The 22,595-nt window shown below is 33.7% G+C and overlaps 2 protein-coding genes across 3 annotated transcripts; both read right to left on the bottom strand.

The window, feature by feature from the left end:
* Window positions 1–383: 383 nt before the first annotated feature.
* LOC143465254 (uncharacterized) lies at window positions 384–5,202 on the bottom strand. The gene is made up of 8 exons (XM_076963451.1): window positions 5,072–5,202; window positions 4,911–4,995; window positions 3,889–3,935; window positions 3,745–3,791; window positions 3,339–3,418; window positions 3,172–3,246; window positions 2,977–3,093; window positions 384–1,399 (listed from the first exon to the last, which is right to left on the bottom strand). The coding sequence occupies exons 1-8, from the start codon at window positions 5,087–5,089 to the stop codon at window positions 1,356–1,358; spliced, it is 513 nt and encodes a 170-aa protein (XP_076819566.1). The 5' UTR covers window positions 5,090–5,202; the 3' UTR covers window positions 384–1,355.
* Window positions 5,203–8,757: 3,555 nt separating this feature from the next.
* LOC143465703 (uncharacterized) lies at window positions 8,758–17,932 on the bottom strand. Of its 2 annotated transcripts, XM_076964134.1 has the most exons (17): window positions 17,732–17,932; window positions 17,451–17,545; window positions 16,852–16,961; window positions 15,776–15,913; window positions 15,542–15,668; window positions 15,091–15,254; window positions 13,722–13,859; window positions 12,092–12,518; window positions 11,858–11,943; window positions 11,696–11,762; window positions 11,484–11,548; window positions 11,133–11,330; window positions 10,396–10,527; window positions 10,080–10,203; window positions 9,539–9,702; window positions 9,262–9,361; window positions 8,758–9,104 (listed from the first exon to the last, which is right to left on the bottom strand). In XM_076964134.1, exons 1-17 carry the CDS (start codon window positions 17,860–17,862, stop codon window positions 8,992–8,994), a joined length of 2,379 nt encoding a protein of 792 aa, XP_076820249.1. In that variant the 5' UTR covers window positions 17,863–17,932; the 3' UTR covers window positions 8,758–8,991. The 2 variants fall into 2 exon arrangements, with proteins under 2 accessions (XP_076820249.1, XP_076820250.1); XM_076964135.1 differs by lacking the exon at window positions 10,396–10,527.
* Window positions 17,933–22,595: the final 4,663 nt, after the last annotated feature.

The raw sequence follows: 22,595 nt of genomic DNA, 5'->3' as shown, positions 1-22,595 counted from the left end.
ACTTTTCCACTCAGTGCTGAAAGCTGTAAGTTTCATAGAATACTTTTTTCCCGATTCCGTCAATTTCGTATGACGTCGATTCCGTCAATGTGGATTGTGTCAACAATATTGGAGTCATTATGTAAACCATTTGCAACAGTTTAGTTCATGAGTTAATAAATAACTGAGGTTAGTATTGCACCACTGCATGATGTAATGTTAAAAAATAGCACATACATAAACCATGAAATTAAATTGTGAAGTTTTATTGTTTAGAAACACCATTCAGATAAACTTCATCTCAACAGTTGTGATAAGACTGCCATCAGTGTTCACATTCGATTTATCTGATCTGACATTATTTAAATACAAAGAAACCTAAAATAAAGAAAATGTACAACGGAACTCATAATGCAACGATTTATTTTGAAACTAAAAGAAAAAATGTGTATCAAAATTATACAAACAATAAAATAACTTTGTGTCTTTCAAAGTTATGAGACAAATAGAAAAAGGTTGAAAACGTTTACTCTTTGTAAATTATGATTTGGCTATATAAGAAGTAAACTATAAAATGGAGAGATTTGGTCGGGATTGAACTTGGAAATACATATTGAAATTATTGGTTGTGACTTAATGTAACAAGACGTGCTGGTTGAAAAATTGTTGTCAAACAATAAAATCATGCACAATCCAAGCATCAGTTCAAAACAACGCAAAATATTCACAGCAATATCATACATCTGCCATGATTGTTTTACATACCAAAAAATATTGCAATCAAAAGTTGAACATCTGCTTATCTACAGTCTATCACTGAATTTTGCAAAAAAGATACAGAATAAAATATTCAATCTATAACAGACTACTTATTATAGATGTCATGATCTCCCTTTGCAGGTAGTAATTGTTAAGAAAATTTTTTGATATTACGCTGTTATCTGATGTGATGTATTGCAAAATTTGTTTTTAATTGTAATATTTTAGGAATGTAAAAGGTCAGCGTACGACTATGTAGCAAGAAAAGAAAGTGAAAAATATGCCAGCACTTCAAAACGAAAGCCTGACTGGACAGGCTTTAATTCAAATAAATATTATTCAAACCCTATATTTTGAATTTGAAAAAAAATTCATTTAATAGCGAAATAGAGAGTTGATGATTATCTGCAAAACTAATTATGCATCATAAAAGGAAGAAGTAAGCTAAGCAAAGTAAGCTAAGCACTATCAACTAATTCTCAGCAAATTTATAGAAAAACTACTGCTGAGTTATCATAACCACTTGTGCCAGCACAAATGCGTTGACAATTGCTAAAATATAAATACCACGAATAACATTAAAACATTAAGGCCTGCATACAAACATCTTGCTTCTTTCATTCTTCATCACCTATTGGGCTTGCAATGATAGGTGGCGAACCTGAATACCAAAAAACTGTAAAAGTGCATGTGACATCCAAGTAAATATACAGTAGACTCCGCTTTATCATTACCACCTTGGGACCAGACCGTTTTGGTTATAATATCCAAATGGTCACAATAACCGAAACTGTTACAGTACTGTTTAACCACGCCAGTATCGATACAGTTAGGCACAAAATGACAAAAAATATGGAATCCATCGTTTGTTTCATTAACATTAAACAGCAACATTAAAGCGAAAATCAGTCGGTGAATTGGAAATATGCATGGCACAACTGTCACTGTTAAGTTGCATTTTAATTAACAAGACAAATTGATAAAAGAAACCTGAAAAAGATAACAAAAGTGGTCATAATATCCGAAGACTGATCATAATAAAAGGAGAATTTTATGTGATAAAATGCGGGGCCGTACCAGAATGGTGGTCATGTTAAGCGGATTTTACTGTATTAAAAGTCCAATAAACATATTATCTCACAATTACAAATACATTTGGTATCTGTTCTTTATGAAGTAGCATAATATTTTTATAAAGTGAGGGTAAAGTGATCTTAAATCAAACATGAGTCGACAATAAGTATGCTTGTCAAAGAATTATTCAATACTGTTTAGTGGTTTAGCAATTATTGGCAAAAATGTGTCTCATAAACGTAGGCTGACCACTAGTTAACAGTTATGACATATGTGGTGGCAAATGGCAATGATCACGTAACAATATTAAATCCATTTGCATGACGCAGGTGTTACTGTTTGGATCAGTTATGAATAAACCGATATGCAAAAGAAGAGAAATGACGACAAAAAACATAGTTTGTATAAAGTTAAGTTCATAACCGAAATATTTTGCTGTGGGCCTAAGCTTACTTACAGTTGGTGTATTTATACTAGTGAGGGTAGATGCTAAGCTACGGATCACTAATTTCAATGGTCATTGGTGCTAAACTAGATCGTTGCTGTAAAGAAAAGAATGCTTCACTAATTAACATGTACTATCAAATTTTGTAATATTTCTATGATGTAAATAAACATCAGCTCCATTCAACGGCTCTTTTAAAAGTAATCCACAACTACTATCATGCTCGATTCAAATGCTAGCCATCAAACACAATCATTTAACATTGTGCCGTCATAAATGCCACCACCTTCGTCATAATTAAGCACAAATTTGCAATTATTTCTGACAATAACTGCTAAACCATTACAAATTACTAACAAATTCTTTCACTGTTATACTTAATGACAGCTACTGTTTGATTATAATTCAAATTGTTCCTGCATTTGTCTCTCACTTAAAAAGTTTTTCATACGTACATATTGCTTGACCCTTTTAAAACCCCAATAGCCCCAAGAATACAGTAGTTAATGTTTCATTACACATTGTAGTAAAAAATAGACTTTCAATCTAACAAGTATTTGCAAATAAGATATGTTTCATTCAATGAAATACCACAAGTTTTCCAAGATTAACTTAAACTCCTTACTCAAATTGCAAAAGGATATCATATTATACGTTTTAGATATATCAGCTACACATTTTTGAAATAACTTCTTCTCATCTTATTACGTTCAGCTTACCCATTACTTGTGGAGTTTGTTGCAGCATGCCATTTAGATGTGAACACAATCCGTTAATTACACTTGTTGCCATACCAAACACAGATTGCAGTGTGATTGTGTAGCAATATTTTAAACCTGGAAAAATTATGGGTTACTGGCTACAGCTGCAAACTAAATAAATCAATTTGTGATCTTTTTAATGAAAAAATTTACTGCATAAATCTTCATAGTTATCTTCATCATTATTGTTGGGTACTTTGTGTGTCTCAGTAGAGAATGGTGATGACTCTGTTAGTAATAAGTAATAACAGTTCAAAACTTATCAATTATCTTCAAGCAAAAAGCAACATTCTAGAAATGAAATCATAATGCAAGCCTACCTGATTTTGGATCTGAAATTCCTTCACTGTATACTTGTGTTTTTCCAACTTCAGCTTCATTCATCTTCCCAGGAGCATGACTAGAAAGAATTAGATTAAATGAATGCAAATTATAAACAAACAATAAATGAAAATTTGGATTAAGTCTAGTAACCTAGTGCACCTCTAACCTGGTCATAGAAATAAATATCTACTGATAAATTACCCAGGCATAAATTTATTCAGGTAATGCTTAAGGTATCAAATCTAGATGCATTGTCTTAAATTAAAATATTCGAAAGAACTGTTTGTATTTTTGTTAGATACTTTACAATAAATTCAAACACTACAATAAAATGAGCTAAACATTTACTTGGTTGGTTATATTGTGACAAATAGACCTTCTGTAATTCTAAACATTACCAACCTCTGTTTTGTTCCTTTCCTTCTTCTAACTCCTTCTGTGCCTGAAACCTACCAGCGAGAATACCTGCTTTTTAACCATGCGAGTGTTACACATATTAATTATTATCAACATTTCCTTCAAAAAACATGAGCTATCAAATGCTACCTTATCAGTTGCAGCATCACCACGCTTTCCTTTGTTTATTTCATGCTCTGCAAAAAATATATTCATATGATTGATGGAAGAAAAAAGATTTTAAACTCTTTATTCTTACAGTAACCGTGCACCATTGCAGTATAATTACATTTCTGAAAGCACTCCTGCTTCATTTTAGCGGATTAAACCTCCATCAAATAAAATATACTTTGTGTCATGTGAGTTTGGTTTCATTCTTCCTTCATTAATGCAAAAGTTTACAATGTTACCAAGACAAAATTTCTACGGATGGTATATCATGCGAGACCAAATGTATGTTTCCAGGAAAGAAAACATTTATCAGCAACAAAACTTTTTTTAACAAATAAATCTTGCAGCAAAACCAAAACAGAGCATTCAAACAGAAACATCCAAAACAATGTGGCCCACTACAGAAAGCAGTTTGGATAAAATGCACCAAAAATTATAATCAGTGTTCACAAACATGAAATCGTGCATCCATTTTAACATGTACAATGTGCAGTAATACATACCAGGGCGTTAAATAGCAGCAAAGACTAGTTCTGATTTAAAGTCATAAAACATAGTAAATAGTGACTATGATACAAGTGTATTATACTGGTAATTCGTATTAAGAATCAGTTACTTTATGCAAATTTTTACAATAAAAAAGTTAAATACTGTACAAGCCCTACAGTATTTAAGACAGCATATTAAAGGTAAACGTCAAGACCTAAGAGTGTGGTCTTTAGATGTAAACTGATGTGACTGTGACTCGTGAGTATATTATGCTCTATAATGCTCATAACTATTTATTTATAGACAGTAATAAAATTTTTAGCATCCCGACTTAATCACGTTGGTTAGATTAAAGTCAGTGTGTAAATTGGTTTTCATTGGTTTTTGGCGAAGACAAAATTTTGGTGAGAAACATTGCTTTAAAATAGATGGTGTTAATAATATAAATTATATATATATATTTAACGTACATTAAAATATTATTAGTAGCCTATTGTTCGAACAAATTATACCTGTAGCAGTATGATTTGAAGAAAACATCTTTGCAGCAGAGCTTGTCCAGTTAGCAGTACATTCCTCTTCGGAGTGAGTGTTATTCTAAATTAATACAAGGAAGTTAATAGTTAACAAGTTAAAGCCTGCAAATTAATAATACATATTCAGCCCAACTTACTTCTTTGTCTTGTGGCATAATGCAAAATTTATTTAATCAACAATGCTAGTACTGCCAATTATACAACTTACACAAAGCTGTCTTATAAATATGCAATTGCTCACAGAAAACTAAAACAAATGCAAAAAATCAAAAATGATATGCAGTAGGCTATGTCAGTATTAATAAACAAGGGCGCACTCAAGTGCAGTTTTCATGACATTCAGTGGCGCATTTCAGATAAATTAATGCACACAATTATGCACTTAGGTAATTTCATATGCATTTAATCATTTACGGAGAGTTTTGAGCATTTTTAAACCATTTTGAGCAAAGAGGTTGTGCAGGGACGTTTTGAAGCATTAACCCCGCACCTGATAGCCTGTGGATGCACAACTGAAGTGTGCCATTAAGAGTTTTCGAGGGCCCAAGAACTTGGTGAAAAAGGCCACAAAATACAGTCTACCTATATGGTATTTTCAATGTTCAAAATTTCATATAAACTGATGCAATTTTTCACTAATAAAACATGTCGGTTCTCATAAACACAGAAGGATACACTATAAACAAAGCATAAGTATACTGCACAGCTGCAGGTGTCAGTGTTGCAAAAAACTGGGATCTATTTTGCTTCTGCACCCTACTGGAAAGTTTGTATGATGCGCCAGATTTTTACAGTGCAAAAAGTTGACTTTTGCACCAATTTTCTGCCGCAGAATTGCCGTTTTACTCAGTATTCTATACTATTAGCGTTACGTTGGCATGGCGCAAATTTTGGCATTACATTTATTGGCGTATTTATCCAGGACATTGAAAGCAAACCTTCCAGTAGGGCTCTTGCACTCCCGTTCATACCAGTATAGAGCAATGAGGATTTATTTAGTGATAATTTTCCTCTGTTTCATCAGAGCTCTTTCCCATTCAAGCCTCATGATGTGGGAGTGCATAGGCACAACGCACAAGAGACCCAAAATTTGTAGGTAACGATACATGAAGGAATTTTCGACTTTTTCTGTTTGTAAAGAATTAGAATGAGCAATCTATTCTTGTGCAATCATTTTAAATCATAGCCCAATGCATTGCATAATCAAAGTTTTGGAACCAAAACTTGTAGTGCATCTGTGCATTCATCTGCTCACACCAATAGGCTAGAGCTAGAGTACAGTTTATTGTAGTCTGTATCTAGCAGTATAGTTGTCAACTAGCAAGCTATATAGGCCTAGTTTAAGTTTACATACAACAGTTAACCTGCAAAATGTCTGTTGCATACTCTTAGCACATTTCAGGAAAACCTCACCCAAATAGAAAAAACATAAAGGCGACCATAAGTTACGATTTTTTCCAACGCTAGTCGGTGTAGCAGCAAAGCAATACTATATTTTGCTCACAGTTTTACGCAAGTGTGGTGCAATACTGTCTAGAGTCTAGGTGGTTCCCCTATTTTATTAAAATTTGCTGTAGTGACGTCATAGAGAATCACATGACTCTGTAACTTCAAAGCCGAAGAGTATAGGATAGTTGGATGATTGGCCTACGTAGGTTACCATATTTTTTTGCAGAGCAAAACGGACATTGTAGTCAGTCAATGTATTTAGGATTGCGTTGAGAAGGATACCAAAAGTTTTTAAAAACTGTGTCTAAAATTTCTATGTCATTACAACCCGGTCAAAATCGGCGAAGCGCAAAATTTTACTGCCAATTTTTGGTATGCACTTTTGAAACCCCAAAAACAAAAATATCGGAAAGCGGCATACAACCAGATATAATGATCTTGAAACCCCATATACCCGCTTATTAAATTTTTCGAAAGGTTATAGTTGATAAATAGTCACAAACAAGTAAATGCGATAAAGACAAAAGAATGAAGACGTAAAAAGGCTTATGGCTCAAAAAGTTGCTTTTCTTAGTCCGAGGATAAACATTACTATACCAGTCAACACTTTATGATAGAACTTCTCACGCTTTAGGACTTTAGGTCAGTATTTTCCCTTTTAACATAACCTTTATTGTCTCTACACTTAATCTGGATTCTTCCATTGACCACATGCTGTTCATGACAGAAACTATACTCGTTCAACGCATAAAGATTAAACATGATAGCAAAGCGATTTTAGCTTGCATTTTCCTGGCCATGTCAGCTTTCATTAAAAACGGGACAAAACTGAAATATTTGTGGAAAAGACCTAAACACTACGAAAATACGAGACGTCTGATCAGCCTAGACCTACGGTAGGCTACATTTTGTCCCATAGTTACTCAAAGTCAGTCGATTTTCAACAATTGTCGATTCGCTTATCTAATTTTTCTCTCTTTAGTGACAGATAACAAAGGAAGACATAGAGTCATAGACTGTAGCCTAGGTGTTGGTGCGTTTCAGTTTGCTTAATGTTCGATCTTCATTCCACCCAATATTTTTAAGTCTGGCGCACCTCTGATTTAAGCTAAAGTGTAACTGAAATATTTGTAGGCTATAAGTTAAAAATAGCTTTAGAATTAGATAATTATCAACACCTGAAACTGGTAAAAGAATAAGCGCATTACTGATACGAAAGTAATGATGATCATCCTAATTTACATCTATTAACCCGTCCAGACTTGCCCTGTCTATAATGACCCATAATAAACTTAAAAACATCAGACCATTTTGTCACGTGTCGTGTTTCTTACTCAACTGTGGTTATCCTTTCAGCGTCGTGATTTACGACGTTCGATTGTTCCTAGCTAGATTGAACTACATGCTTAAAATTGTATGAAGTACTGTATACAAATTTTCAGTGATTTTATTCAGTATGGTTTATGCCGAGTCTAGTAATACTGTGAATGTGTTATTATTCGAAAGGCCTTGAATATCAGTTATCAAAACTACTGGCACACATTTCATTACTTTATTTTCTTTTTCGCCTTAAATGTGGGAATGAAAAATCTTTGGTAATCTGTTCAAAAGCGATGCTCTGCCAGTTGCAATTCTAATTCTTACTATATTAAAAACTTTCACTTGCATCAATCCAAGAACAGCTGTCTGTAAAAAAACGTGTTTTTGAAGCTGGTGCAGCGTGCACCGATTTGCTGCTATTCAGCTCAAACTAGGAATGCAACCGTGACATGCGATAACATCCTTCGTTCCTTGCTAACAACTAATTTAAACCTGTTGTGCACTGACCATAATACAAATTGCTGCTTACCAAGTTGGAATTTTAAGTGCAGTTTCTTTGGTAGGGCCTTGACAGTAGCATATATATATATACGAATTTATTTAAAAATAATACGACGGAAATAAAAAAATGCAATCTCACAGTCTCTTACAATTTAGTTTTATAGTTTGATGTGCATTGATCTACTAGGAAAAATTGGAAAAAATAGTTACAATTTCCCGAGTTTGAATATTGGATAAACATTGTAAGCGCTATCAGTTGCAATAATGTTGTAGGTTTACATACCCACAAAAACATTACATACAATTTACGCCATGGAGGATAACTACACGAGTTGTAGATGCTTTCCTATAACAAAAATAATAGACACGGAGGTTTACTCAACAACTGGTGCCGTTGCATTTCGATTGAATAACCAACACTTTAAAAATTATGTAAGTTGTCAGCAGAAGTCTTTGCAAAATATTAACAAACAAAAGAAAATATATTGATCACGTACCAACATTCAATAAGTTATGCTAAATAAAAATGTACAAAAAAGGGTTCTTTTAAAAATGAGTAAAAATAAGTCATTTATTGAATGAAAAAAATTGCATGCATGTCCCAATGAACAATTGAAATACGCAATGCATGTAGTACTGCTAAACATGTGTTTTTACAGTTTAAAAAAATAAATTTCGTTTAAGAATTACGAACATAAGGGAAAACAAGCAATCACAGAAATACTCAGCATTATAAAACAATATCCAAATTGAATAGACAAAATTTGCATGCAAGTGAATATCAGTCTCATAATGTCACTTCTTCTATGTCATCTTCGTTGAAGGAGTGCATAGCTTTCACTGCAGGTCCACTGAAGACATCACTCCTCCTGTCTTTAGCGGGTGAGCCATCTCCATTACCTTTGAGAAATTCACAATGATGTCATATTACATAGAAATGTTAGCAATTAAGTAAATGTTTGCGCGAAATTCACTGAAGCATATATTTCGCATTTTTGCACATACATAATATAATTGCATTACGATACAAATATGATACAATGATCTTTGTTTTAACCTTGTTGTGATGCAACCACATTGCGTTCCCATGGGTAACCTGTATGCACAGGTTTCGCACGAGGTGTAGTTTTAGGTACATTGGACGTTTCACGAGGTGCCTGAAACAACAAAACAGCGATATGATTTTGACAAAGTTATGTTTGCAGAGATATTTGTACAACTTATGAACAGGTTCTTAGGATGAATTGAACCATACTTTATTGGTATTACGATGTCAAGTTCAGTTTGAGCATATTGCCATGTTGAATTAAAACATTTCAGAAATAATAACATACAGTGGTTTTTGGAGAAGACTGCTTGGCTGCTTGCTCCCCAAACAGTTGGTTTAACAAGTCACTCTTCTTTGACTTTCCACTGGTGAGATCCAGCAGAGGTTCATCTGTTTCCTCTGGTGCGATTAAACCGGTTGAATTCTTCACATTCGTATGTGTTCTAGAAACTATAATTATGCATTGTAAATTTATCCAAGGCAAAGTTTTTAGTGGAAGTTCACCTGGTTCAAACGTGTCACCACATACTATATACGGTTTAATACTGTTACATCTACGCTCAAACACAGTTCTCTCTTGTTGTAACACGACTAAATGGGTCGGTCTACACTGGAATCGAAAAATAATCAAAACCACTTGGCAACATCCTAAGTGCACAATTGACGTAATTTCTTCGATACTATTTAATTATATTACTACAAATAATCCAACTCTCAAAATTATCCTGATCTTTGTGAATTATTTTGACAAACATTAATTTCTGCGATGATATCTCTTACAAAATGGGATCATTCCAGTGAAGGAAAAATGAAAGAAATAAACCTACCTTTTCTCTTTGAGTGTGAAGCCACACTTGGAGCATAGCTTCCGAACGTGAGATCAGGTTCAGTTTTCTCAGCAGATTTTGTTAGATCACTAGCTGATGGAAGACCTTTGTGTAAATTTTCAACCTGTAGATGCAAAAAAATTAATAGAAAACTGAACTGAAAACAGATTTATTACATATATCTGTAATCGAAGTAGATTGCAAATCAGTTACCAAGACTGATACTAGCTGTCTTTAAATCAATGCATAACATTCTTTTGTGATGATATCTAGAACATCCCACAAATATCTTAATTTGAAACTATCTAAGTCGTACTTCCTGGCGAAATTTATACTGCTTCTTTGACTTTTTGGAAGACTTGCTGTCTGGACTGTCTAAGTCTGCACTTGTGAAACAATGAAATTTATCTTCACTCAGCCTCTTCATTAAGTTGCTTTCAAATGACTCCTGTTAGGAGCAATCTCCATAAGAACTTAAATTTGTATTCTACATTCAAATGTTTAAAAAATTGATTTTGAAGACATTTTCCTACACAAGGCCATCTACTCTTCTTATGCAGCTCTAACAGTGATGACAGCTGTGTATGGAACTAATGTCACAGAACCTAAGAAGCTTCTAAAATCAGTTTCTCTTCTTGTAAACCAGTAAATTAATCAAAAAATAAAAAAGATTGCTCGTAGCAAACTATGCTTTAATCTAAATTATGGTGCTGTCACTAACTGCATTGTATGACTGTTAGTTTATACATAATTTTTAGGAAGCGCTTTAGAAACACAAACTTTAATATAATTGCTATTTGTTCACATTTTCTGATACTAATAATAATAAATAAAAACAAATGCATTAAACAGAACTCTTTTCAGGGACTGTTAGGTTTTTTAACAAGCTTTGTTTAGATTAGTGGATCAAATTTTTAACTATACTACTTTCAAAAACAGAAGCCCTCTAAAAATATATTTAAAAAAATGCAAAACAACAAAATCGTAGATTGATAAAATAACAAATCACTGTACTCATGCATTCAGTTAAATTTAAACACAACAACAAGTTACCCTTGGGTTGCCATCAGGAAAGAACCTGTTCTGCACTTGAGGCGGTTTGGACTCATTTTGTGAGGATCTTGCAAGAAGCATTCCTATGTCATCTATTTCTTTCTTCTTGTCTCCTAATGGCAGCGAGGAATCATCCTCCACTTCTAGGTCTTTCATTTTCGCAAGAAGAGCTGCTTTCTTGCGACGATCTTCCTCAAGCTATGATTATTATATTACAGGGCAATAATTATTTTCTGAAATTCTTTTTCACTATAATGTTTGATTATATCAGTGCATTTGACAGAAAAGAATTAAGTTTGCAACTACTGTACAAAATTTGACACAAAACTTTAGAGTGTACTGATAACCTACCTTCTTTTTTTCTTCCTCAAACTTTCTTATGTCCTTTCTAGCGTCAACCACCAAAGGAATGCTTTCTGGAAAACAAGTTTCAGAATTAATAAATTTTATAATACAAAAAATTGCACATTAATAAATATTGTATACAATACACCCTTCTATACCAGAGATTTTACTGGATCAAACCATATGGCATGGAATAACTATAACATCTGTTTACACACCTTTAGGTGATGAAGCATGAGCAACAGATGTAGTTAGGTGTGTGTTATATGTATGAGGAGGGGGAGCCTAAAACGGGAAATAAATTAGTTTTAATAAATACGACTGTGTTAAACATCAAAGCGGTTTTGAGAGTGCACTATCAGTCCAACAAAGGTAGTTACCTCGTCAGAGATAAATGTAGAACCAGGTGTGATTGTGGGAGATTCAAAATTTGCAGTGAGAAAAACTGACTGCCTGGGGTTATGTCCTGTAAAATATAAGATAAATTTGTTGAGTTTTTTCAATTTTAAAACTTAATGTATATGAAGAAACTAGATTTGATTAATAGGCAAACATGATAAAAACTTTATGTTCTCATATTTATATGGAATACAACAAAGAAAATTAACCATCACCTCCATCCTTATCTATTCTAGGTTCATTAAGTAGCAGTCCATTTAATCCATTTGGTTTATCATTGATATTTTTTGGATTTCTTAAGTCAAGTAATACAGAATCTTCTCGTTCAGTTTCAAATATTTTTGTTGGTGACTTTATCGTCTTTCTAAAATCTGTTGTTTTGTTTGTTGATGCTGACTGATGTGGTGTTGGTTTTGCTGGTTCCACAACTGGTTTCGGTGATTCTGTGGTTTCAAGAATGGCAGGAGTTTGGGTGAAAGTTGCCAGAGGTAAATGGTTTTCTTCAATCTTAACCACAGGCGGTTTTTCACTTGGTTGTCGAGGGCTCGGAAGAACAATTTTTCCTCCGATAAAGGACTTTTCTGGAGATTGCTTTGTACGAAGGGCGTAGATATTGCTTACTTCCAATGCACGCTCCTTTTCCTTTGACATGAATAATGCAAGGATTTTAAGCAAAAACAGAAAAATTTCATGGAATGCAATACCTAGAGTTAGAAACAACAATGGCCACTTAAACATTTGTGTTGACAAAGCTGTTGATCATGTTCAACTGCTCATGCATAACAAATTCTGACATTATTGCTGCAAGAGTGGAAGTGACATAAACGCACAATTGTACGAACAGCTACAGACAAAGTACATATATTACTAGTAGTGTCTCAAACGGAATATATTGAATGATTCTGATGCATGTATAGGTTAGGGCAGGGGTCGGCAACCCCTGGCACGCGAGATGATTTGACGAGCACGTTATATCACCTTAAGAAAATGTAAAAAATTCCTTACAAAAATGCTTGGCACGCGAGTTGTTGATATTTTGACATTATTCATAAACTGGCACACTGCATACAAAAGGTTGCCGACCCCTGGTTTAGGGTCTCCACCTTTATCCCTACTCCAAAATAATTCGAACACCATGATAAGAATTTTAGCCAATTTTTATGGCAGTTTCTTCAATTTTATTTACTCCAACTACAAACTCTCAAAAAACATTTTTTGAAAATGTCTTGACTTATCGACAAATTTCAATTTCTGACCTGATATCGCTTGTATAGTGGGATTATTACAACATAAGTATATATATATAGGCATTTGCAAAATTTACGCAGTCTGATAATGTCAAATTATTTATCATACCCAACTACTAGTGTTAGTGAAAAACAGGTGGACACGGGGTAACATCACGTGCAAGGCTATTCCATTTGTTAACATTAGACATCGAACTACTTCAAACAAAGAAAAACTGGCTTACGTAACAGCGAACACATGTTCTGTAGATGTGTTTTGTTCAAACAACATTTAGTACCCTTCACCTTTATGAATTACTACTATTGATTATCATCATCATCGTCGTATGGTCTTCACACGTTCACTATTGATTATTATCATTACCCAACTACAGCAACGATCTTATATTTTTCATAAACATTAAAAGAATTGTATTTATTCACTTTTTAGCTGGCATAATTTATACATAGATCTAATCACACAAAATTCATATTATGATGTGAGTGGAAATCCTTGTAAGGGTGCATATACGAAGAGCAGAAGTAACAGTAAACATAATTGATAACAGCAAAAGATTTTCTTTGAACTACACCATTGACATGTGATTTACAAACAAACCTTTAGTCTTGCTTGAACCACAAGGAAATCGTCTTGAAGAACCTCTAATCTTTCCTTTGTATCCTTATGCTTTGCCCTTTCTCTGTTCAGTTGTCTTGCATAACTATGAGTGGTGAGTTCAAGCTTTTTATCCAGTTCCTATTCAGAAGACAATAGATCGGTTAGCCAACTGAAAAGTTACAGTGTAAAAATCGCTGAATCAAAAGAATTTTAGCAACCTTTTTATAGTATGCCAGTCATGCATGGTACATACTGTACACGCATTGAGTTAGTTTGCTCTATATGTAATTGTAACTGTAACACTGAATATTAGTAAGTAGTGGACTCGTGTAATATTGTTGTATCCATAAGTAACATGTATACTTTGTCAAAGATTTCAGGTCAAATATTTTTATGGTTAAGAAAGTTAAATTTCAATTAAACTCTTGTTCAAAATTGTGACAACAACGCTAAAATTTGTAAGGCTAACTAACTTTATACACACGACATTGTACATTATTACAAAATATATGTAATCATCAAGAGCAGATATTATATAATTTATCAATGCAAAACTCCAATGTTAGCAAAGTAACATACCATAAAAGATCTTTTATATAAATCACTACTTTATAAATAAAAAGTTAAGTCTTTGAATGTCAAAAGTATCAGCAGGTGATTTGACCCTAACTACATATAGGACTACATGATTTGTATTCTCAATGAAAGCTAGGCCCTCCAAAAATGACAAATGGAAAGCTTAAAATAAATATAGATCTATAAGAAAAAAACAACAAAGAGATACTCAAAGCCTTAACAACATGAACTGGCCACTGCTTCTTGTAAACAGAAAAAAATGCTTTTATCCAACTAGTTCTATAGTAAACTGGTGATTGATCATACAAAGCCATTGAGTTTAATGTCAGATTGTAGCTACAACAATGAAACACCGGCAAGTGTTGATAAAAATGAATAAAGAGCCTTATTTGCTTATCATGGTACACCAGTATCTAAATATAAGGCAAAATTATTTAACTTCACAACATCGTTCAGCGTACAGTATATAATTGAGAAATGCATTTAGCACTATTGATTATATTGAAATACAAATACGGATCAATGGATTTTAATCAACAATATGCAGTGCAATATCTACCATTATCATAATAAGTTATCTGGTAGATATATATGCAAACCAGCACATATTATTAAACAGTACATTTAAATTAACTGGAGTTCCCAGATTAATAATTATATATCATCGACAACCAAATATACAATGCTGATATTGCCAATATTCTGCAAAGGTTGGTATAGTGAAAAGATAAAAATTGTTTTTTAAGTAAAAAATAAAGAATTAAATTATTCTTAATATTGTTCATAAACATACCGTATTTTTTCTTTCAAGATCATACAGTTTGTCTTCAGCAGCATTAAGCTGTTTTGCTAATTCGGACCTTTCACCTAAATTCCTGTCATAAACGATCTTTTTTAACCTACGCAATGTCATCTCCATTTTCTGAAGTTCATCGCTTGTATCTTTTAATTTGCTTTCTGTAACAATTAACAAGTTAAGAAAAAAAAAACTACCTTTGACGTAGCTCAACGTAATGATGAAAGACAAAACAATTGTAACGGGTCGTGTGAGTTGTTATATTTGTTATATGCTTGCAATAGTAAATGGTAATGAGCATTGAGACTTCACACACAAACTGATTAATTACATATTGGGCATTTGCTGTATGTGGTACTGCATTTATGGCTTATTTGAAAACCAACTAAATTACTTCTTAATAGAAATAACGAAAAATAACAAAACTAAACATTTGAGATACACTTACCAAGTTTTCTTTCATTTTCCTGAGTTTTTCGAAGTCTGGTTTTTAAAACTCTTTGTTCTTCTGTATGTTGAGATATTAGCCGTGGTAGATCACTTTCAGTATCTTCAAATTTCTTAAGGGCTTTATCCTACAAATTTACATTGTCAAAGTATACAAAAATGACCATAGTAAACAAAATACATCTGAACATTTATTAGATATATTGTATGATAGATTCAATATTCATTTGTCTACCTGTCTGTGTTGCAAATTCTTTAGCAATTTGTTTTCTTTTGTCAATTCTTCAACTTTTGCTTGCGCTTCTGTTAGTTCATTATTCAAAATGTTAATTCGATGGTTTCGTGCTGACAACATTCTTGCCTGCACAGAATCCTGCACAAAACTTTCAGAGATTAATGTCTATGGAGTAAAACATTTCACATAAAAATACTTTGTATAGAAGTAGGTTTTCGATAAATGCTACTGTCTAAGGTTTATACCACGGGTGGCCAGACCTGCTTCATGCTCGAGCCGCATATAACAAATTCCAGTTTTAAAAGAGCCACAACAAAAACACAATAAAAAACACGAATTTATTCACTCACAACGAAGTGTAGCTATTGATAAACATTAGTGCTGCGTGGTGATACTATGAGTCTCCACCTGGGCTTCACCAACTCTTTTTGCAATTATTAGTATAACCGTAACCAAGACTTAAAACTAGGTCAGCCCTGACGTACAGCTTCAATCTGACAGTTTACTTAACTACAGTGTACAAGTTAGCACACTTCTGTACAATAATGTAGGCCTACTTTTTGGAGTGTAATTTTATTATTACTAACAATGAGTCCATGGTTACTACGTGTGATAGAACGCATTGTTTCATAACCTGATGAAACAACTCGTCTAGACCAGGAAAATGCATGTCTAATTCAACAATGCTAATTCTTTAAAGAGCCGCAATCAAAGGCTCAAAGAGCCGCATGCGGCTCGAGAGCCACAGTTTGGCCACCCCTGGTTTATACAGTGCATGTTTATATTTAATTATTGGAGGTTATAATATCACACTCTCTAAGGTCGCAATTGAATGTGATTCCTGACCTTATTTTACAGTCTTCATTGTATAGAGTTAATTTTGCAATCGTTTATAAAAAAAATTGGTATAGTTTTGTTCAAACCAGGTGAAGTCTGTATAATCCCCTAAAATTTCGAAGCCACTCACAGTTTAAGAAGCCCTGACCTAAATCACCTTTGACAGTGCATTTTTCACATGCCCCAAAAACAAACTTTAGGTACTGATTTTAATGTGTAGATTACAACTCAAAAACAACCTTAAAAGTAAGAGGTTTTGCCTTTGGAGGTTTTGATACACTTGTTGATCTCCATCCACTTTTTACTCCAGAACTCTTTTTTGTCCTTCGGCGATCAACGCTTACTATAGCTGAATAAAAATAAAAACTAAGCCATTACATTGCATGTCAAAACTGGTAATTAAAAAAAAAAAGTTTTAGTAGCAATGAAGATAACCATTAAAAAAGAATAGAGTTATGTTACCTATGTTGCATTAAACAAGTACCGTACCACGTTTCTCTAAAACTACGACCTTTCCCAAAAACTAAGTTTAAGCTTAATTATTACTGGGCTTCATGGTTATAACAGCCTTAACAGCAGTAAATCCCAATTCCATTACTAGATTTTAATTTACAACTTATATTTGTGTATATATCATACATACTTGCATAATCCCTATATGCCTGAATAAACCTTTTAAGTATGAAAACTATCCTTAAATGCATTTCATTAAAAGTCTGTGGAAGATGATAATAAGACTGTATTTGAAACCATCTCCCAAAAATAGGCCAAGGAAGAGTCGTTAAACAGTAGAAACATGATTGCAATATGCTACATTATAAACCAATTATCAACATACACTTTTTAGTGCTGGCAGTGGATAAAATGGAGCTTGCTGTTCCTTCACTAGTGACCATGTCATTTTTCCGTGATCTTCTGTTTCCAACACCATATCTTTGTTAAATATCACAGAGCCAAAAACGTTAAAAAAATGATTTAACAAAAAGCTACAAAGCTGATTAAAAGCACAAACACATATATATAAATCTTTAAATTTTTACTGGTTCACAGAGTTCATATATTGTCAAAAGAACAACCTCAACATATTTTGGTTGAACAAAAATCATAAAACATAAATACCTGTGTTTTTTGTCTGGAGTAGGTGTTCTTGAATCATCAAAGTCTTCTGAATAAGTTGAATACGAATCTTCATTTTCAGAAGAAAGCACACGGCGATCGGCATAGGAAGCCATAGGCAGAGGTTTACTCATAAACAAAAATGTTTCACTTTTTTCCACTTACATTACGAATGATTACTTTTTCTGCAATGAGTCATAAAATAGTTTATAGATCTTAGTTTTTAAAAATATGTACATTAAGAACATATGTTTGAAACATAATATTGCTTTTATTGTGGTATTCAGATGTATAGGCCTACTTCAAATGCAAACAAAAATCGTGCAATACATAAAAGCACCCAACCATAGTGGAAAGTGAGGCACCTGCACACACAAAATTCATCAACGTGCTTGAAGGACTTTATAATCTTCACGTCGATTTATAATAAATCAACAAAAGAACTGAGGCTTCAGTGCACACCATCACGCCCAGACTGTACAGTTTGACATAGGAGCAATTAATATTGTTTTCCATGAGCAACAGTGTCACACTTTAGGTGCATAATTTTTCACTTAATGACTTGGACATAACTTGAGTGCACTCCATTTTTAATTTATTTAGAGATCGAATTATTCAAACTGTGTTTGGTACATTACTATGTAATTGTGCAGTTTAAGTGCATTCAAATATGTTTGTGCACCTGCAATTATCGTTTGGTGCACTCAAAATCTTACTGAAAATGGCCTTTCTCTACAGTCCGGTATCACACCATAATTTAAGTCTTTACACGCCCAATTTCTCGTTGAAAACTGCCATACTTACCAGTCACGCCACACAACCTAGCAAGCTTAATGCAGGCAACATTACATAAGATTTAACCATCAACGCAAGGCTAAGCTAGTTTTACTTTGATTAGGCTACTCTTTACTGTATTCTTGCCATTGAATTTATCATTTGTCTGTCTGTATCATAATGTGAATTTCTTTCCTGTATTACTTCTTTTTTCATTTTTTGCCTAGCTTATTTACTTCACAGGTAAGGTAAAAGCCTAATGAAGTAAAGATATACTTGAGCAGGTGTACTCATTTCGAAAATTCTGACGGTTCAGATACTTTTCTAATGCTGCACCTCAGTATTACATACGACAGCCAAAACCAGCCTTATGTAAAGCACCTGTAATTATAAGATGGCAACGTCCAGTTGGTCATGTTGCTAAGTGAACAAAATGAACATTTGTGATGTTTTTGTTCCCAAAGCCGTATTTGAAGCTGTTCATTGGACCGAAAAATATGTAGATATCTTTGCAATAGATGAAATGCCATAATCAATACCAACAATAAAAAAATACAGTGTTAAAAATCATCAATAAGAATATTTTGCAAAAAAAGTTACACATTTGTCTATTAGTACAACGACAACGTAACGCAGTTGTATTTAATATTGATAACATATTTCTTTAAATACAACTCGTGGTTTACGTTACTTTATTTATTCCAAGTAAAATAACAAACAGGATATAGTTTGGCACTCTTAAGGGTAACTTTATATTTTTCGACACGATCTTTCGCATGCAGAAGCTTGCTTCTTCAGGTGTACTGTGAAAATTTTATTTATTCCTTATTTCTACATACTTTGTGCGGTTTAAGCTATTTTGATCGTCTGGTAGTGTAGCCGAAACCAAGCCAAGCGGTCTTAAAATTTTCTGTAATCCAGCTTTTAATCTAAATTTAATTGCATTTTGTGCTATTCTACCAACTCTTTGGCACGTCCTCGCAACCTTTCGTTTATATAGCGAAACATCCTACAATTTCGGTGAAAACATAAACATAGGTTTTGTCAAAAGCTTATATTTGGTATTAATTCTTGGTGCTATTTATCTTTCTTGCCTCCTTTTCGGCAGCATTCAAGGGCGGTTTATGGACAGTTTATATTCAAAAACATTTGGCACATTATTTATCAAACCTTAGCAAATATGGCACGGTAACAGATTTTAAAACTATGACGAATTGAGTTGTGAATAATTGCAAATCAACAACCAAAAAAGTATTGAATGAAATTATGTGTCTTCAGTAGTTATATGTTTGCATTTTTTTCGGAAGATATAAATTTCCTGTCAAATGTGGTAACATAGGCCTATTGCTTCTCTTTTTTTCCTGTCGAACATTTTCCTGTCGAACGTTTTCTAACAGCTACGCTTCGTGTTGCTTATACGTTTATTTCTCTGTAATGTGTTTTCCTGTATTAACCAGAAAAGCTGTAGGCCTACATATTAGGCTATTATGGGTTGATGCCCAAAATAATTCATTATTGTTATTAGTTTATTACTCTTCTACCGTAACCTAGTCTAACTGGGACCATAATCTGCCTAGTACTCAAGCTTGTGCTATTGCAATGTCAATAAAATGAACATTTTCACCAACAACATTGGTTATAAAACTTTTGAGTCCGTTACAATAAAAATGTCATTGTAACACCCCGCTAAATTAATTGTTGCTAGAACTATAATGGGAACCACAAACAAGAAATAATTTTTATAGATAAAATATCACTTTACAAACAATCATTTGAACTGTTGAAATGTAATCAACAGCATTTTCATTTACACTTGCCTGGAAAGACTATGACTCTATATACTTACATTATAGCGGCCATCGCAATTTGAAACGAACACGCAACCCAATTCTGTACTCATACACGCACTCACAGGGACACTTGTTTGTAGTTGATCACTCCTGATGCTGAATCGCTGTTTATCGGAGCATATAAGGCTGTAAGTTGTAGCCTAAGCTGTCCTCCAGTCTAGACAAATTAATTATTGTACTGTAGCTATATGCAACTTGTCAGGAGTCGATAAAGTCAACATCGTTGGTGACACCCGTCTATGTTTAGCCATTTGTGTCAAAATTCGCTTTGTTTAGTTTTTAGTGCATTCACAAATTGCGAACATATATACAAATTACGTACGCGTTTGCATTTTACGAACGAATATGCTACATACTTTGCCGAGCTGAAAGGTTCGTAATAACGCGTTCATAAATTGCATAGGTCATTATTATACGCTATTGTAAGTTGTGAATGAGTTTGGAAATTATCAACACGTTTGCAATTGGTGTACGCGTGCGTTCGTAATTAAAGCGCTGAATAAAGCGAATTCTGAGACATGTTGCTAATCATTCTTGTCTTCCCATGGGGAATTTAGTAGTAGTAGTTGTAGTAGAGCCATTATTAGAGTCAAGTCTTTGAAAAAAAGTGACTCGATTTTGACTCAAGTCAAGCCACTGACTAGAGAGTCAATACGACCTATAATAATTAGCGACGTACAGTACCACGAATGACAAGACACTTTCATATGAGATTTTATGTCGCAAAAGAAAATGGCATCTTTTGAAACTCGAGTTATAATGGAGGTTCTGTTGTCAGCGGCAAGGGAAAACCATCTCCTCCACAACACGAAAATGTCGATTTTGGTTTTTAATTTACATCTGTATAATTGACTATTTGCGTTTTTACTTTTCTTTTTGTTGAATAATATTACGTAGTCACTGCGTCATTCGTCCTGTTTGACCTGCCTAAACAATCAGCAGCCGCAGCTCTACGGAAGGCTTCATGATATGGTGGCATGTAGTGTATAGCCTAGTGTCAGACAAAGACATACGGAGTTTCTTTTACAAAGACAGTTTATAGTCGTTTTTTATAGATTTTAATAGTCATTATTCAATACCCATGTCTAGCAAATTTCAAGGCCGTTCAAAAATACCAGTGGCGTTTGACTCAGGGCCGTGTAGAGCGCAATATGTTCCCCAGACCATGGCCTCCTGCAAATTCTGCAGAAGGTAAATTTAGGCCCCTGCAAAAGTTATGAGGTCTAGTATACAAATGCACAACCATGATATTGTTGTATGTTAGCCAGCTACTTAAATTGTGACGTCATCTGATTGTGCACTTGTATACTAGACCCAAATTATGTAATTTTGTAATTCCTAAATGCTGATTCATAAGCAACCAGTTGCTAAACTTACAATTGTTCATGCACAGTTTATTCTGTAGTGTAAGTTAAATTGTGTGGAAAATCAATAATCCAAACCTTTCCTCATTGAAAACTAAGCTTGTTTAAGAACCTTCTTATAACATATGTCATTATTATCAAAATTTATATACCTGCTGCAGAATGAGAGCTTAGATGTAAACAGCAAAACAATTTAAGGGCCCACATGTTGCTCAATGCCCACATGGGCACAAACAGATGCTAAGCTATGGCGCTGTTAGAATATATATAATTAATCGATAAAAGCATAAAAATTTTGTATTTTTTGTACAATTCCTGTTAACCTTCATATTATTTTTACATGCTCCCTTTATCAAATATGGGGATAAATGTAATTTTCAAATAATAGACCTCATTAAAAGTCATAAGCTTGGGCCAATATACCCGACTGAACCCCCCGTCTACACTGGCCTGGCTTACTGCAAGCCTACTACCCCGTTTCTAGACTACCTGATTTCTAAATTAAAAACTAACACAGAAACAGAGTTGGCGTTGGCCTAATCCCGACCCAAAACTATGGCAGTTTTAGACAAGAAATCACATGTGCAAACACACCAGTTTTGGTGTGGTGGGTGGCACTAATAGCATATAGGGAAGTCGTCCTTAAACTTATTTGAGGTAACCTATTGAGATGTAACTTAATAGGAGTTAGGTTATACGTAAATGTTTTTTGTTTATGTAAATTAAGTTTTGTAAACATACTTGTACTTTAAAGCACACACTGTGACACTGACAGTCTGACACTGTGTGATACTATAACCTTTGCCAAATACCAGTGACTGACTTGATTGACCAGTGACTGAACCCATGTGGGTTTGATCGAACCTGTTTAAGAACCAA

This window comes from Clavelina lepadiformis, chromosome 7 (assembly GCF_947623445.1).
Source record: "Clavelina lepadiformis chromosome 7, kaClaLepa1.1, whole genome shotgun sequence".
NCBI classification, from domain to species: Eukaryota; Metazoa; Chordata; class Ascidiacea; order Aplousobranchia; family Clavelinidae; genus Clavelina; species Clavelina lepadiformis.
This window is presented reverse-complemented; position numbering and strand designations above follow the sequence as displayed.

Bases quoted from the DNA above. Each gene is read 5' to 3' on its own strand.
- LOC143465254 (XM_076963451.1), bottom strand. The intron at 3,792-3,888 runs GTAGCATTTGAT...TCTCGCTGGTAG, and splicing joins GTGATGCTGCAACTGATAAG to GTTTCAGGCACAGAAGGAGT. The intron at 3,419-3,744 runs GTTGGTAATGTT...AATTCTTTCTAG, and splicing joins AGGAAAGGAACAAAACAGAG to TCATGCTCCTGGGAAGATGA.
- LOC143465703 (XM_076964134.1), bottom strand. From the start codon at position 17,862: ATGAGTAAACCTCTGCCTATGGCTTCCTATGCCGATCGCCGTGTGCTT. The intron at 17,546-17,731 runs GTATTTATGTTT...TATTTAACAAAG, and splicing joins ACTCCAGACAAAAAACACAG to ATATGGTGTTGGAAACAGAA. The intron at 15,914-16,851 runs GTTGTTTTTGAG...AGTTTTGTGCAG, and splicing joins CAAAACCTCTTACTTTTAAG to GATTCTGTGCAGGCAAGAAT.